The 15,653-nt window shown below is 45.7% G+C and overlaps 1 protein-coding gene across 1 annotated transcript in view; it reads right to left on the minus strand.

Moving 5' to 3' along the window:
* SMC4 (structural maintenance of chromosomes 4) overlaps positions 1 to 15,653 on the minus strand; it is a gene marked incomplete in the record, with an annotated part of 1,657,727 nt that overhangs the window by 206,088 nt on the left and 1,435,986 nt on the right. Inside the window, 1 exon segment of the mRNA XM_044070462.1 lies at positions 14,300 to 14,482. Within this exon segment, the coding sequence (XP_043926397.1) occupies positions 14,300 to 14,482 (183 nt within the window).

The following is a 15,653-nucleotide window of genomic DNA, read 5'->3' on the forward strand; positions in this document are numbered from 1 at the left end:
AAGATAACACTAGGTCCAAGGAAGTGATTTAGGATCAGACTAACTTGGCTCAGAGGACATTTTAAGGGATTATGTGGAAGGCTTCGAGCTGGAAAGCTATAGATCAGACACATTTTTTTTTTTGGCAGCTCCATTGAAGACCAAGTCTACGATATATATATAACCTGGCTTGTCCAGAAAGTCTTCTGAGCTGTAGGATTGAGTAAACTTAGCAGGAGAAGACCTTCTAGCAACCCATTTTACCTTTAGGAGGAGGATGAGACTGTCTACAGACTAAAGGCAGACTCGGTAGGGTAATCCGTCAAAATTTGGGAACAGGGGAAACTTTTAGTTATGTACTCACCATAACTTCAGATGTTTGGGATCCATCTCGCCTACATTCTGAATGATGGGTTTATGCCAAAGAGCGAAGTCTCTTATTGGCTGAGCTTACTATATCCCAGGATGCACCACCACCAGTCCCAGATCTAGTTTGTCATGCATACCCTGCTTATATAACATCGCCAGATGAGACAAGATAAAACAGTGGAGCTCAAAACCGCTCAATCTCTTCTGATCTGCAAGGCAGGGGAAGGAGGGTAGATGGATCCCAAACATCTGAAGTTATGGTGAGTACATAACTAAAAGATGTTATGTGATCCTATCTCTACATTCTGAATGATGGGACAGCCTAGCACCTGAATCCTGGGTGGCTCACTGGAAAACACTCCTGAGTACCGTGGAACCAAATGAAGCTCGCCCTTAGATGCCACATCCAATTTGTAGTGGGAAATGAAAGGTTGGACCAAGTAGCAGCACAAATTTCGAAATAGCGAGCTTGGAATGAAAAGCTATAGAAGTAGCCATAGCTCTGGTAGAATGAGCTTTGATAGATGATGCAAGTTGCTTATTCAAGAAGAATAGGCCTGAGTTATGCAATCTCTGATCCATTTTGAGACTGTAGCTTTGTGATGGTTTGGCCCAATTTATTATCTGAGAAGGACACAAACAACTGGTCTGACTTACGGTTGCTGAGTCCTGTCTAAATAGAAGCGTAATTGCCTGTGAACATCCAATTTATGGAGAGTGTATTCTGCTTCATTAGAGAATTTTGGAAAGAAAACTGGTAGTTCTAGAGATTGTTGAAGACAGAAACTAGAGCAGACCTTTGGGACAAAGGATGGGTTAGGCCTAAGTGATACTCTATCTTTGTGGAAAATCAAATACGGTGGTTTAATAGACAGGGCTTGAAGCTCTGAGACTCTTCTTGCAAGTAATAGCCACTAAGAATGCCGTTTTCCATGACAGATATTTTAACTCGCATGTAGCAGCCGGTTCAAAGGGGAGATGTTAATGCGCAGCACCAAATCAAGATCCCACGGAGGTGCAGGATGAAAACTGGTGGTCTTAACAGGCTCGCACCTTTAATGAATGTTTTGCATAGTCTGCTGCTCATCAAAGGAGGATCCGTGGATTCATGGAATTTAGAGATAGCAGCTAGTTGAACTTTAATAGTTGAGACAGAAGATCCCTGATTAAATAGGGATGTTAAGAATTTCAAAACCTCTGGGACAGGAGCAGTGATAGGGTCTAAGCCCTTGAGTTGAGCCCAGATAGCAAACCTCTTCCACTTACTGAGGTACAATTTGTTAGTGGTGGGTTTGTGGGCAAGATAAAATGTGAACAACTTCCGGTCTAGTGTGTGACTTCTAACTAAGGTTGGAAGTGGAGGAGCCAAGCTGTCAATTTCAGAGATTGAAGGGACTGATGCCAATGTCCCGACTGATGGATTAGCAAATGGATCAGGTCTAAGGTCCACGGATCGTCCACTGCATGCTTTTTCAGGTAAGGAAACCATATCTGACGAGGCCAGTATGGGGCAATCAGAATCATTGAAGACCCTAGCTGAGAAGCTTTTTGAATGACTTTGGGAAGGAGTGGAATTGGAGGAAAAGCATAAAGCAACCCTGTTGGCCAAGGTTGTGCTAGAGCATCCATGGCTGGTACTTCCTGATGTGGAATCAAGGAGAAGAACCTTTGGCACTTGGTGTTTTGTGGAGTCGCAAATAGGTCGCAGCACGGCGCCCCACATCTCTTGAAAACCTGGGCTGCTACTGTGCGGTTTAGAGACCATTCGTGAGGAGAGAGAATTGTCCTGCTTAATTTGTCCGCCAATACATTTGACTTTCCCGGGATGTGGGTCGCTACCAAGAAGCGGTTGGTAGCTACAGCCCATTCCCACACTCTCATGGCCTCTCTGCAAAGGGGATACGATCTGGTCCCTCCTTGTTTGTTCAGATACCAAACCACCGACATGTTGTCTGTGTGGATGGCGATGATGCCCTGAGGAAGGAACTTGTGTAAGGCCTGTAGGGATAGAAGTACAGCCCTCATCTCCAACACGTTGATGTGGAGAAGAGCTTCGTCCGGAAAGGAGCCCTGAACTAGCCTGCCCAGACAATGCCCCCCACCCTATCTGGGAGGCATCTGTCGTCAGGGTAACCACTGGAGGGAGAACAAAGGGTTTTCCCTGATCCAAGTTGGATGTCTGAAGCCACCAGCGCAGGTCCCTTTTGCATATTTCCGTAATCATGATGTGATGATTGAGGGAAGATCTTGAAAGGACCATTGAGTTGATAAGAGCCACTGAAGAATCCTCATGTGTAACCTTGCTAGAGGAACTAAAAGTACCGTGGCAGACATTGAGCCTAGAACCTGTAGGACCATCCTGGCTGGGGCTTTGGATCTCGAGATCAGAGCTTGAACTTGGCCCTGTAAGGTTTCGATCCTTTCGCAGGAAGAAAGACACGCATCAATCTTGAGTCTATCTCTGCTCCTATAAACTTTATGCGCTGAGAGGGCAGCAAGACAGACTTTGACCAATTGAATGTAATCCCCAGGGAAACACCCAGGAGATGGTGGCTTTGAGGTTGTCCATAAGTAGATGCCTGGTGGTGGCAGTCAGGAGCCAGTCGTCGAGATAGGGAAACACTTGGAATCCAAGGCTCCTCAGGTGAGCCGTCACTACTGCCAAACACTTGGTGAACACCCTGGGGCTGTGGTGAGACCAAAGGGCAGAGCACAAAATTGGTAATGACTGGCTCCCAGGCTGAAGCGCAGATACCTTCTGGACGCCTGATGTATCGGTATGTGATAATAGGCGTCCTTGAGGTCTATGGAGCACATCCAAACATCCTTCTCCAACAACGGGAGAATGGATTGCAACGTGACCATTCGAATTTGGATTTCGTGACGGATAGGTTCAGTCTGCTGAGATCCAATATTGGTCTCAGGTCCCCTGTCTTTTGGCACTAAAAGAACCTGGAGTAATTTCCTGATCCGATTTGGTCTGTGGGGACCGTTGGATGACTCCTTTTGTAGCAGCGCTGCTATTTCCCTTGACTGGGTGGTGGGTCCGATTCTCTTGGACGGAGGGGTGTATTTGAATGGGATGGTGTAACCTCCGGCAATTCCTAAGCACCCATCTGTCCTGAGTGATTGACTCCCAGGCTTTTAGGTGCTTGGCAACGACACCCGACTGGCTCGAGCAGCACAGCCGGGCAATCCCTCATGTCGGAGGCTGAAGAGGTCTCCAGAATTGCGGGCTCTGCCTCTGGACGGGAATCTTCCTGCTGTTGGGAGAAAACTTGCGAGATTTTGAACCACATTTTCCCTCCTTGGCCTGGGGGGGGGGCCGAAAGGGAGTGGAATAACGGGCCCCTCGGCAGATAACGTTTTCCCTCTTGCTCACAGCGGTAAGGGTGTCTTTCACCTTGGGTCCAAACAATGAGGACCCATCAAAGGGAGCGTCCGGAAGGAAGACTTGAAGGCCTCCGAACTGACACAAGCGGAGCCAGGCTTGTTCCAGAGCCACGCCTGTGCCTGCCGCTCCACCCTTCGCCGCATAGGAAATGAGCCTCATGGACGAGTTAGCAATTGACGTAGGATAGCCAACTGAGAGCTAACGGACTGGGCTAGCTGCTCAGGTAGGTTACCCGAGAGGGAGTCTGACAACTCCTTGACCAGATCCCTCTGAAGCCTGGTAAAATGTGCCAAATAATTCAGAGACCTTAAGGTAAAGGCCGCTGAAGTCAGGGTCTATCCATACTCCTAGACTCCTTATTAGGAGGATGGATGGACGTTGAAGCCTCTGCCACGTCCTGTTGTGTAGCAGATGCCACCACCATGGCATCTACAGCCACGCCTTTAGTAAGGAACTCCTTCTCGGGGAGCAGATAAGAATTTGTTTGGACGAGAAGGGACTGGTTCCACGGTATCCACAAACTAAATCCAGAAGCTCGTCAAGGGCGGAGATACCCAGGAGGCGGAGGGCTGAGCCCCAAAGGCCTTGAGGAGCACTGATTGGGGTTTGGACATCCAGCCTCGTTGTTTGAGGATCTCTAAGATGTCTGCAAAGGAGACATCATCCGAGGACGACTTAGGGACCCCTCTGCATCATCCATATCCGTGTCCGATGTAATAGACTCGGGAGTCCACGTGCTTCCTCTTGCACGATCTCTTCCTTGGGGGTTCCTCTGAAGACAACTCAAGAACCCTCAGGAGGAGGGGAACCCCACTGGGGTAACCTCAGGCCTCGGGGCTCCGCTGGCTACGGACAGGGGAACTGCCAAAGACCCAGTCTCCACGCCCAGGGAAGGTGCTGGTAAAACCCGAGAGAGATGGCGAGAGGCACTCCTCATGGCTCTGAAAGCCGGACCTCCAGAATCCTGGGAGCGCCCAGTCTCCGGGCCATGATAGTAGGGAGGCTCGAACCGAAAGCATAGGTCCCGAAACATCACCCTCGGGTCCAGCCGAAGAAGTCCAACTCGGACCCGAGGCCGGGTTGGAGTAAGGGTCGGAGCCGACCCTGAGATCTCCACCGGCTCCAAGAGCACCTGCTCCGGCGGGCGAAGCAGTCGGAGGAGGAATGGCAATGGGGTGGGTCATGGTCATCGGCTCCGAGGCCAACTGGGTCGGAGCCAAACAAATTTTGGAAGACTGGGGACTGGAAAAGTCTTTGGAGCACCCTGTCTATATCAGAATCCGACATTCTCAAGACCGAGAGGAAACAGAACGGGTTCGAAGACCTCTCCTCGGCCCCAAGGGACTAGGGGACCAGGCGACTCGATGAGAATCGGCGCCGAGGAAACACACACACCAGATTCCATCGGTGCCGAGGTAGACTGCCGAGGAGGAAGTGTCTGTGTCGGCTCCGAGCAGTGGAGCGTGACCCGCCTCGATGCCCCAGCCATCGGCTCCGAGGAGTCGATACTGGAGGCATCGAGGCAGAGTCTTTGGAGCCGGCCTGCCTAGGTCTCTTGGCAGTCGGATCCGACGGACTGGTCGGAGCCAAGCCCTTTCTTTTGGCAGGAGTCGGAGCGAAGACAAGGCTTCTTCAAAAGAGGGTTTAATCAACCCTTTAAGAATCAATTTATTTTTCCTCTCCTGGAGGACCCTAGAGGAAAAAGCGTGACATACGCTGCATGACTCCTGCAAGTGCTTTGCCCCTAGACAATAAACACAAAGTAGATGGTCATCGGTAACAGACATCTTAAAAGCACATTTAGAACATTTTAAAGCCCGAAGGCCTAGGGGTTTGAGACATGATGTTAAACAATTTCTGACAGGAAATTTAACAACTGTAGATTCTTTTATGACAAAACCAAGGCTTACAGAAACAGTGTAAAACACAACCTTAGGTGTAATAACCGGAACTTTAAAACACTAAAAGTTCAGTTATACAGGTTGACCAAGGCCCTGGATTGAAAGAAACAAACTCTACCCAATCACACACAAGAAATTCCACTACTCAAACGTATTACAAGGCAGCAATAGCGTTAAAACGGCTTTTGTGATATACAAGCACAAAAAACTGACAGAAAAAGTAGTTAATAAAAGCTACTCAGCCCAGCCAGCTCGAGACCACGTCTTTGCAGTTAAGCGGCAAACGAGATCTGGGGGACTGGTGGTGGTGCATCCTGGGATATAGTAAGCTCAGCCAATAAGAGACTTCGCTCTTTGGCATAAAAGGCAGTCGGAGCCGAGGGATCGGCTCCGAACCCATCATTCAGAATGTAGGCGAGATAGGATCACATAACATCAAATGTTTTAATTCCTGCATAGCCTTACTCTTTTTCCCTGAAGAGATTTAAAAAGCTCAACAGCTGCAGAACCAAATAGATTTTTACTGTCAACAGGAGCACCCATCAGCTTGTCCTAGATATCATCAGGCAGAGGGTGAAGGCTAAGCCAAAATTACCTCAACACAGAACCAAAGCCAGCATTTCTAGATGAGGCATCAGCTGGGTCATAACTACATTTAATGGCATGGTGAGCCACTTGAGATGAGAACCTTAACACAGAAAGCTGAAGTCTTCCTCTCAAAATCAGGAAGATCTGAAATAACCTGAAAAGCCTGAGATAAGGGCCAGAATATACCCGATCATATGGGTTTGGTAACTGACAGTTATGAAGGCCACAGTAGCAGCCATATACACTTTCTTACTTAACCTTTCCATAATTCTGCTGTTCTTGTCAGAGGGCAGCAGCTTGGTAAAACAAAAGCCTAGAGGGTTGATCAGAAGAGAAAAATAACAGAAGGGTCAGCTGAGGGACATTTGTAAAGAAATTTGCAATCCGGTACCTTTATAAAACCTATCAGTTTGTAGGAGCAGGGGGCTGGAAAACAGGAGGCTGAGAAGCTGCAGGAAAGTATCCAACAAAGCAAAAAGAACAGGAACAGCAGCATAGGGCTTGGGAGACTATTATGGAGGAGTTAATACCTCTTTTGATAATCAGAAACCTGGGTACAGTCCCACGAACTCCATCATACAGGGAAGTATCCCCAAAGGAAATCTCAAAATGAGTAACACGACTAATAGAATACTCTTCCCCGAACCATAATCCAAGGGAGAGGGAATCCGGGAGGAAGAGGCCAAAGATTCATCAGAACCTATTTCCTCATCAGATGAAAGCTGCTCCCTAGGCCTCTTAAGAGTAGAATAAAAAGGAGGAGCAGAAACAGAGACCCTCTGAGGAGGCTTCAAAGCCATAAGAGCATTAAACAAACTTTGTGTAAAATCCAGCCATTCATGCTCAAGATCCTTATCAGCAGGAGAAATATGCTTAGTGCTGGGCTTCTTTTGTAAAGGGAAGTCAGCCCTAAATATTTAAGGGTGGCTCAGAAACCCTGCCTGCATTCGTATAGTAGGAATCTCTTCCCCAACAAGGATTTGCGGAACATCCATATGCCCTTCAGCTATAAATCAGTCGTGGCTCCCCCTGAACATCTGAAATGGACATCTGTGGAGCTTCCAGGGACAAGAGAGAAGCTGGGTCCCATGCCAGCCTTCGAAGTGGAGGCAGCAGAGCAATCACACTGAATAATTGGGCAGCCCTCCAGGCTTTCAACAGCCTTGAAAGACATCAAGTGGAGGCAGTACAGAATATGACTGAGCTTTCTTCTTCTTCATGGATGGCTGACCCTTGGGCTGGGACGATTCCACCATAGTACAAACAGCCAACAATTTAAAATGCTGATTCTCTAGGTAGATTGCCAAAGAGGACAGATTACTATGCAAAGTTTCTGGGACAAATCCCTGACAAATAGAATATATACGATCATGACAACCACCTAAGGAAAACAGACTGTGCACAGACATTATGGGGACTTTGTCTCCAACACTGGCATTTCCCCTTTCTGGATGACATGTAAACCAACAATCACAAATGAAGAAAATCCCCAATGGAGCACTTCTCTTTGCCATGGAAAGAGTAACAGAAGGTAATAGTCTTGCATATCCAGGAGGATATAAGCTGTTTGGATACAGCTTGGAAAGGTACCAAAGAGCTGATTGGACCTTCTAATGTTCTTAGTCTTATCCAGATAAAATCTTGGCCGTCTGCGGACATCAAGCAAGTGAAGCACTCTTTCACTGTCATTATGTGGAGAAGGGAAAAGGTGGTTAAGTGAATGTACTAGTTAAGGGAGAGTTCATTAATCACTTTTGGCATGGAGAGGCTGGTACGAAGAGATACCCAGTCTTTGTGGAAGACAGTGTAGGGTGGAGAGGTCATGAGTGCTTGCAATTCAGAGACTCTCCTAACTGAAGTAAAGGCTACTAATAAGACAGTCTTCCAGGTACACATCTATAAAGAAGCACAGGCTGCAGGTTCAAAGGGGCAGTGGTGAGTTTTTCCAGAACTTAGTTCAAGTCCCAAGAAGGGGGATTGGTTTTCTAGTAGTCTGATATGAAGGAACCCTTTCAGGAAAAGTTCCCCTTCTAACTTGGAAAGCAGTGGTGGTTCCATAGGTAAGCATGCTGAAATGGCAGATAAGTGTACTTGCACTGAGTGAGTATGACAGCTCAGATTTAAGAAGCTCACACACAGGCTAGGACTAGAGGGACATCTGTTTTAAAGGGATCTAGTTGCCTTTGAAGACACTAACTGGAAAAACTTTTCCATTTAGAAACATAGGATCGCCTGGTAGTGGGTTTCCTGGCCTACTGCAGGATAGAAAGCACGTCCTCCGAATAAAGGTGTCTGAAAGGGATCAGGAGTTTATCACCCATAGGGACAGGCTGAGGGTTTTCAGACGTGGGAGAATAAGGAATTCCTTCTGTTGTGTGAGTAGGTCCACCTTGCGAGGCAACGTGTGGTGATGGCCATTGGCAAAAAAGAGAGAAGGGGGAACCAATGCTGTCTTGGCCAACAGGCAGTCACCAGCAAGATTTTTGGCTTGCCCGTCTGGATGTTTAGCAGGATCTTCTGAATGAGGAAGTGGGGGAGGCTTAAAGGAACAGCCCCTTCCAAGAAATTGAAAAGGCATCCACTCTCAAAGCTAGTGGGGAGGGGGGTTCTGGAGCAGTAAAGCTGAAGTGGTCTGGTTCTGAGGGAATGGCTATCTGTGGGGTGACCCATTGGTGGACAATATCCAAGAACACATCTTTGTGTAACATCCATTAGTGATGTTGAGAGAAAGATCTGCTGAGGGCATCTGTCTGATGGTCGTCTTGAAATGAAATGAAATGTTCGAAGCAGAAGCTGCGCTTGGCCCCAAAAAGGCTCTCTTTACAGTTCCAAGAGATGCCTGTGACACTGAATCTGAAGGTCAGACTGGAGAAGGAGTAAACAAGAAGAGAGCTGACTAGATTAGACCTGGAGACCTCAGTGGGGGAGATGCAAGGAGAACCATCATCTGAATCTGCGTCCAAAGAAACTTCATCATCCTACAGATGTCAGCTTTAGAAAAACAAAAATGAAGAGAGCTGCATGAAGACACCACATAAGGTGGTCTGAAATAATTGGGAGTAGAGCAGGGGACTGGTTGGCTCTGGGAAGAAACAGCATCCGGGAGATGGTGCACGGATCCAAACTCGTTTCTGTGCAGATGCTGGATTCAACAGCCTGGGATTTTTCAGATTTGGTATCTGGAGACCTCTTCTTTGGGTGCTCCTTTTTGTGTCTCTCTACCCCTCTGTCTTTCTTCAACAGGTGTAGCCTCATTTACTTTCTTGGAAGGAGGAAAAACTAGGAGTCTCTGGCTTGGTCAGGGAGAAGACCCTTGAGAAAATACCTTATTCTGTCAAGTAATGACAGCCCTGCTTCCAAAGGAAGCACAGGACTTGCATTCTATATTTAGATGGCCTGTCGTCCCCCCTAAACAGCGGGCAAAAATCATTCCTGGAAGGAATACTGTGCTTGCAAGCACTACACTTTTTGATGCCAGAGATCTCAACTACTAAGTTCAAAAAACTCTCCTCTCTTTTGAGCTATGCAGCAAAGAAGATCAATAAAGAAAATCTAGCTCCTATCCAAGATACTAAAACTTTTTTTTTTTTTTTTTTTTACAGGCAGGGGGTGAAAAGGCAGGAAGAACATTCTCAAAAAACTACCTGAAGTTAAAAACATGGTAAAGTATCTAGAAACTGGAGGTGCTAACTATAGAAAAAAAGATTCCCCAAGACATTTTTTTTTTTAATTTTCTGTGCTCAGAGCTATCCAGACCTTGCTGTGGTAGAGGGAAGTCCTACTGCTCACCAGTGGGACTGGTGCGCATTTTACTTCCTAAGGCTAAATGAGTGGTTTCCAGCTCTGAAAATTGTAATTTTATTAGCTTTTTGGGCTGATTGCTATCCCTTTCAACTAACACGTGTGTTTGCACATTTTTCACATTGTGCAGCACTGCGAGGCTACAGTTAAATTTTCCAGGTGCCAGAAAGTCTGCTCTTCAAATTTTCGCTTAGAACTAGCTGGTTTCTCAGTAGTAACACTAAAATCTGAACCCGTGGCTAGCACTTGCTCTAGAACCTGCTGGAAAGCACCAGGAAGCCTGAAACTGATTCAAGCACTCAGCTCTCCTTGTCAATAAGGAGAAATTAATCATAGGCACTAAACCTATAACTGCAAAGTACCTTACAAAGGTAAGGGAAAAACAGCTCAAACTTTACAGAAAAAAGCACCTAAACAGGCATGTCCAAGGATCAGCTTCTGGCGATTTCTCCTGTCCACTTGGTGAATCTGGGCATACTGGGGCAGTGTGGCAACAGCCTCATGTACACAGACAATCCTCTCCTCCTACCACCCAACACTACAACCTGCAAGCGATGCACTTACATAGCCACACTGGAAGCAAAGCTCTCTCCGGCCAAGATTGTGCTAGACAGTCAAGAGGAGAAGGTTAACACCTGCATTGCACCACAAGCAACTCACAGCCCTTCAAAACCCACATCATCAACACCCACATATAGCAACACTAAACCCACATATGCGGAGGCCCTTAACATTAATCTGCCCAAGCAACAAGGACCTCAGAAGCCGAAACGTAAACACCAGTCACAACCAAAGTGACATAGCTCAACACCAGTGTGCCACCCAACAACAGCCCCTAAGGCAAGACAATGTACCCAACACTTTAGTCATAGGTGACTCTATAGTCAGGCACACTGTTGTCCCACGCACCAGGCTGAACAAGGAGAAAATTACAGTCAGCTGCCTGTCGGGTGCCAGGATCTGCCACAACCCATGCTGTCATTGTCCATGCTGGAGTGAATGACTTGAGATGTACCTCCCTGGACTACATGAAAAGAGACATGGAAGAGCTCTTGGATCATGTGACCCAGGCAGGTATGACCCTAGCCCTGAGTAGCATCATGCCTTCGCCCAGAATGATACCACAGTAGAAGGACAAAATGATTGACTTGAACGGATCCAGTATGTCTGCTTGGGAAGACATGATCGACAAACCACGATGCTTTGTCAGAGATGGTATGCACCTGTCACCCCTGGGATTCAGTTTACTCCTATAGTGCCTTTTTAGGATAAAACCACCAATAACAGATACAAGCATGCAAAATCTGAAGGTAATGCTACTCAATGCTAGAAGTCTAAACCTCAAAATGTACTCTCGAGGCATTCCTAAAAATGGAGAGCATCGATATATGTGCAGTAATTGAGACCTGGTTCAAGGCTCCAGAGAGCATCCCTGCAATACCAGGCAACACTAAAGGTGGAGGAGTGTCCATATTCACCAAGGATATTCACACCTCCAGGCTAGTTGTCCCAACACAATGCATCTGAAATTCTCCAGGTGAAACTAACACTAGGTAAGACTGCAATCCCACCTTTCTAAATATACTGGAAAATATTAAGATACAACTAAACACTCTAATACTGGGTGATTTCAAATACCTTGCCATTAATTGGGAAAACTACTCGGGTACCAACTCCTTTTTGGATCAACTAACAATATCCTAGACTTGGTCATTACCAACATGGGAGATAGATGCTCCACACCAGTGGTCACCCCTCATTGGTCAGGTCTGACCATAAGCAAATCACCGAAACCTCCTTAAACTTCTCCAAAACCAACTTCATGCTGCTGAAGTGAGAAGTGACAAACTTCACAACACCCACGCAGACGGGATTTGGAAGTTTGATTGTAGAATCCTACACACTAGCACACACACACAGCCACATCCACTATTCGTGCATGAATCCCAAATAGAACCAAGATGCTCTTCTCCAAAAAAAGGAAGCCAATCTGGTGGTCCCCTGCTATAAACAAACTATACAACAGAAGGAAGAAACTGTTGCAGAAAAAGAGGAAAATCCAGGATGGAAAATACCCTCCACCAGCCTAAAGAAGCTGAGATCCCTCAAAAATCTCAAGCTGTTTCACAAAATAAAATTGCATTCTATAGTTATGTCAAGAATCTAAATGGCAATGCTCAGATCTGCTGTGAGCTACAACAGAATGGCATTAAATATACTGATCCCAAGGATATGGCCAATATCCTGGCAGATCGATTTAGTGCCAATTTCGCCACCTCTCACCCCCTAAAGGGCCCATCTCAATACCAAAAGATTGCCAAATTCCAATAATCACGGCCACACAGGTAGAAACCGCACCCTCCAAAGCTAAGAATACAGCATCCATGGGACCAGATGACATCCCAGGCTGTGTACTACATGAACTACAAAATGAACTGGCACCTCACCTAAGCATCATGTTTAATCATAGTCTCACCTCAGGCTTCGTGCCCACTGAGTGGCGCATAGCTACAGTTATCCCGCTCCATAAGGGAGGATCCGCCTTGGATCCCGGGAACTACTGTCCCATCAGTCTGACAAGCCTGATCTGCAAGGGCATGGAACGCATTATCATGGAACTTATAAACAATGACAATGGCAACCTTCAAACACTGCACCCACCCAGTTTGGGTTTGTGAAGGGCTGATCTTGTCTCCGGAATCTGATTGACTTCTTCGAATCAGTCTCCAGAGCTGTGGACGAGGGTAAGGTGGACCACACAACTTATCTGGACGTCGCCAAGGCCTTCGACACCACCCCCCACTCTGGAATCATAGATAAATTTACTAAGCTGGGCATAAATTCCTACATCACTCGATGGGTTGCCAACTGGCTTACTGACAGAGCCCACACTGTAAAAGTAGCAGACTCCAAATCAAGTTCCAGACAAGTAATATGTGGAGTACCTCAGGGTTCAGTCCTGGGACCACTCTTGTTTGGCATCTACTTCTCTGAAGTACAGGCCAACACTAAGGGACTTTGGCTAAGAAATTTTGCAGATGACTGCAAACTGGGAGCCATTATTGAATCCCCAAATGATGTGGATATTCTACAAAAGGGCCTTACAGAAACAGATGCCTGGTGCCAGAGACATGGGCTCAAGCTTAATACCAAGAAATGTATAGTTAATCCACTTTGGAAAAAAACATGTACCCATGAATTACCACATAGGTGGCAGGACACTAAACACTGAAAGTGTGATGAGAGACTTAGGGACACAGGTGGACAGTGGTCTCACTTTTGATAACCACATCGCCACAACAGTCAGGAAATCCTTCTATGTGGCACATCTCATCACTAAGGGCTTTTCATACAGAAAAAAGGATGTCATTGTCCCACTGTTCTCATCCCTAATTAGACCCATTATAGAGTATAATGCCCAGTTTGGTATGTACCTCAAGACATCTGCAACAGCTGGAAAGGCCACAGAAATACCTCACTAAAAGAATCACAGTCCTAAAGCAGATGCCATATGCTGACCGTCTAAAAAAAACCTCCAGCTATACTCTGTGGCATATCGTCTACTCAGAGGCGATCTCTGCTTAACATACAAGGCCATGTCAAACCCTGAGCTGTTGGACATGCTCCACTTAAAGAAATCCCAATCCCTCAGAGCCACATGCTCCAGGGATCTAAACCTTGTCATCACAATGAACAAAACATGCTGGAGGGATAGGTTCCTGACCCAGAGACTCCCCATACTTTGGAATAGACTGCCCATACATGTCAAGCAGAGTGCCTCATTGGCCCTCTTCAAAAGGAACCTTTATGATTGGATGGGAGATGGGAAATTCACCCTGGGGATCATGTCAGTCACCCTGCTAGATAGGGGTCCAGAGAAGTAAATATTGTGGGAAGAAATATCCAGGGAATTGTTATGGCTAGGCTTGCATAGGCCCCTAGGGCCAATAGCTTAGTACCAACCTATGAACCTATATGATGGAATACAATCCCTACCTGGAAAAAAGCACTGAGCCCTTGCAGAATGTGTTTTTACCATGCTTGTGGCAAACAGGATCTGAGGTATGGTAGGGAAAAGAGGGAATTACAGGTAGGGGAGGCACCCAAGTCCTGGATTCAAGAGCTTGAAAAAAGGTGCAGAAGTCTGATCTGATTGGATCTGATGACCCTTATTGAGTTGCATGGAAAAGACACCACATTAAATGCTAAAAAACGGTTAGGAGAAACAATTTGCTCATACAGGTTAAAAATTAAAGCATATTTTTACCTTTTTTTTATACTCTGCGATGGCACCCAAGTTAGGCTTCATTTCCAAACACTTTGCTTCGAGCAATGCAATTTGGTTATTTATAATATCAGGATCCTTAATGGCCTCAAGATCCTCCTTGTTCAATTTGGGCAATTCTTCAGCAGGTTTGTCTTCTATACGATGTAGTGAGAGTTTTGAAATCTGAAAGAACAATGTTTGCAGATTAAGGCAACTCTAACAGCAAAACAATAAAACACTGCTATGATGTATCAAAAATCAAATATTAAATCTCTACCCTACAGTCCAAGTTCAAAGCAGATATTCAAGTGATAGCAATCGATCCACAAGAAGGGTAAAGAATAAGGAATACCTGCATTAGAAGCACCATATGGGTTACAAAACACAACCAGACTGTTGAAAATCTTTAAACGCTAGCGGATACAATTTTTAAATCACTGGCATGCCATTTTTATGCAATATAGCATCACCCAATCCTCCCTATCCCAGAATCCCGGGGAAAGAAAATAAAAAATAAGGCAAGTAGTAGCCTAAAAAACTAAATTAGAGGTATATGTAAATAAGCAAATCTGGCTTTGATGGAAGAAACATGAAAAGTAAGTGTACTCAAATCACAGTGCAGCCTACATTTATGCATCAATACAGACACTAGATGTAGCTGTAGTACACTTTCCCCTAAGCGTTATCCTTTGTATGAAATATTAAGTCAAGATCACTTTGGCCAGAGCTGGCAGGAGTTTAGTGTTAAAGGTTCTATAGCAATTGTTGGGAGAACACAAGTAATGCATCTTCACCTCTTACAATATAAACATTATCTAAAATGATATACTTTACAATTTTTTCATGTTTTGCTTTACACAAATTTGCTTTTATATGTCAAGTGCAGGGGATTTCTGATAAAATCTGTCCACTTGTTTTTATAGTATAGCATTGCATCTCCTAAAAACTTTAATCACACCAAACAATTTTTGCTGCAAATGCATTACTTCCTATAAATACAGGAAAAAAAAAAAGTTATCTACTCACCATAATGTTCCATGCGTGCTGTCCATCTTCATCCTTACTACGTTAGGTTTATTTACAAGCTCGAGGCCCTCTGTCAGTTCACGGCTAAAGTCCCTACCCTAGCATGCATTAGAACCATCCCCAGATCTTGTTTGACCTAACTGTAGTGTTATACGTACTTCATGGAAGGACTCGGAGGCTGCTGAAGGACAGAGATCAAGACAGTCCAATTTGCACAGACCCGGTCTTCTAGGAATATGAGAAGGGAAGGGGGACCTTAACTATGCACTAGAAAAACTGACCCTGGCGGTCTGACCCAGCAGCCAAATCCTCCCTAAAATTTGGCACA

Source organism: Protopterus annectens, chromosome 4.part1, assembly GCF_019279795.1.
Source record: "Protopterus annectens isolate FY-2018-M chromosome 4.part1, PAN1.0, whole genome shotgun sequence".
Taxonomy (NCBI): Eukaryota; Metazoa; Chordata; order Ceratodontiformes; family Protopteridae; genus Protopterus; species Protopterus annectens.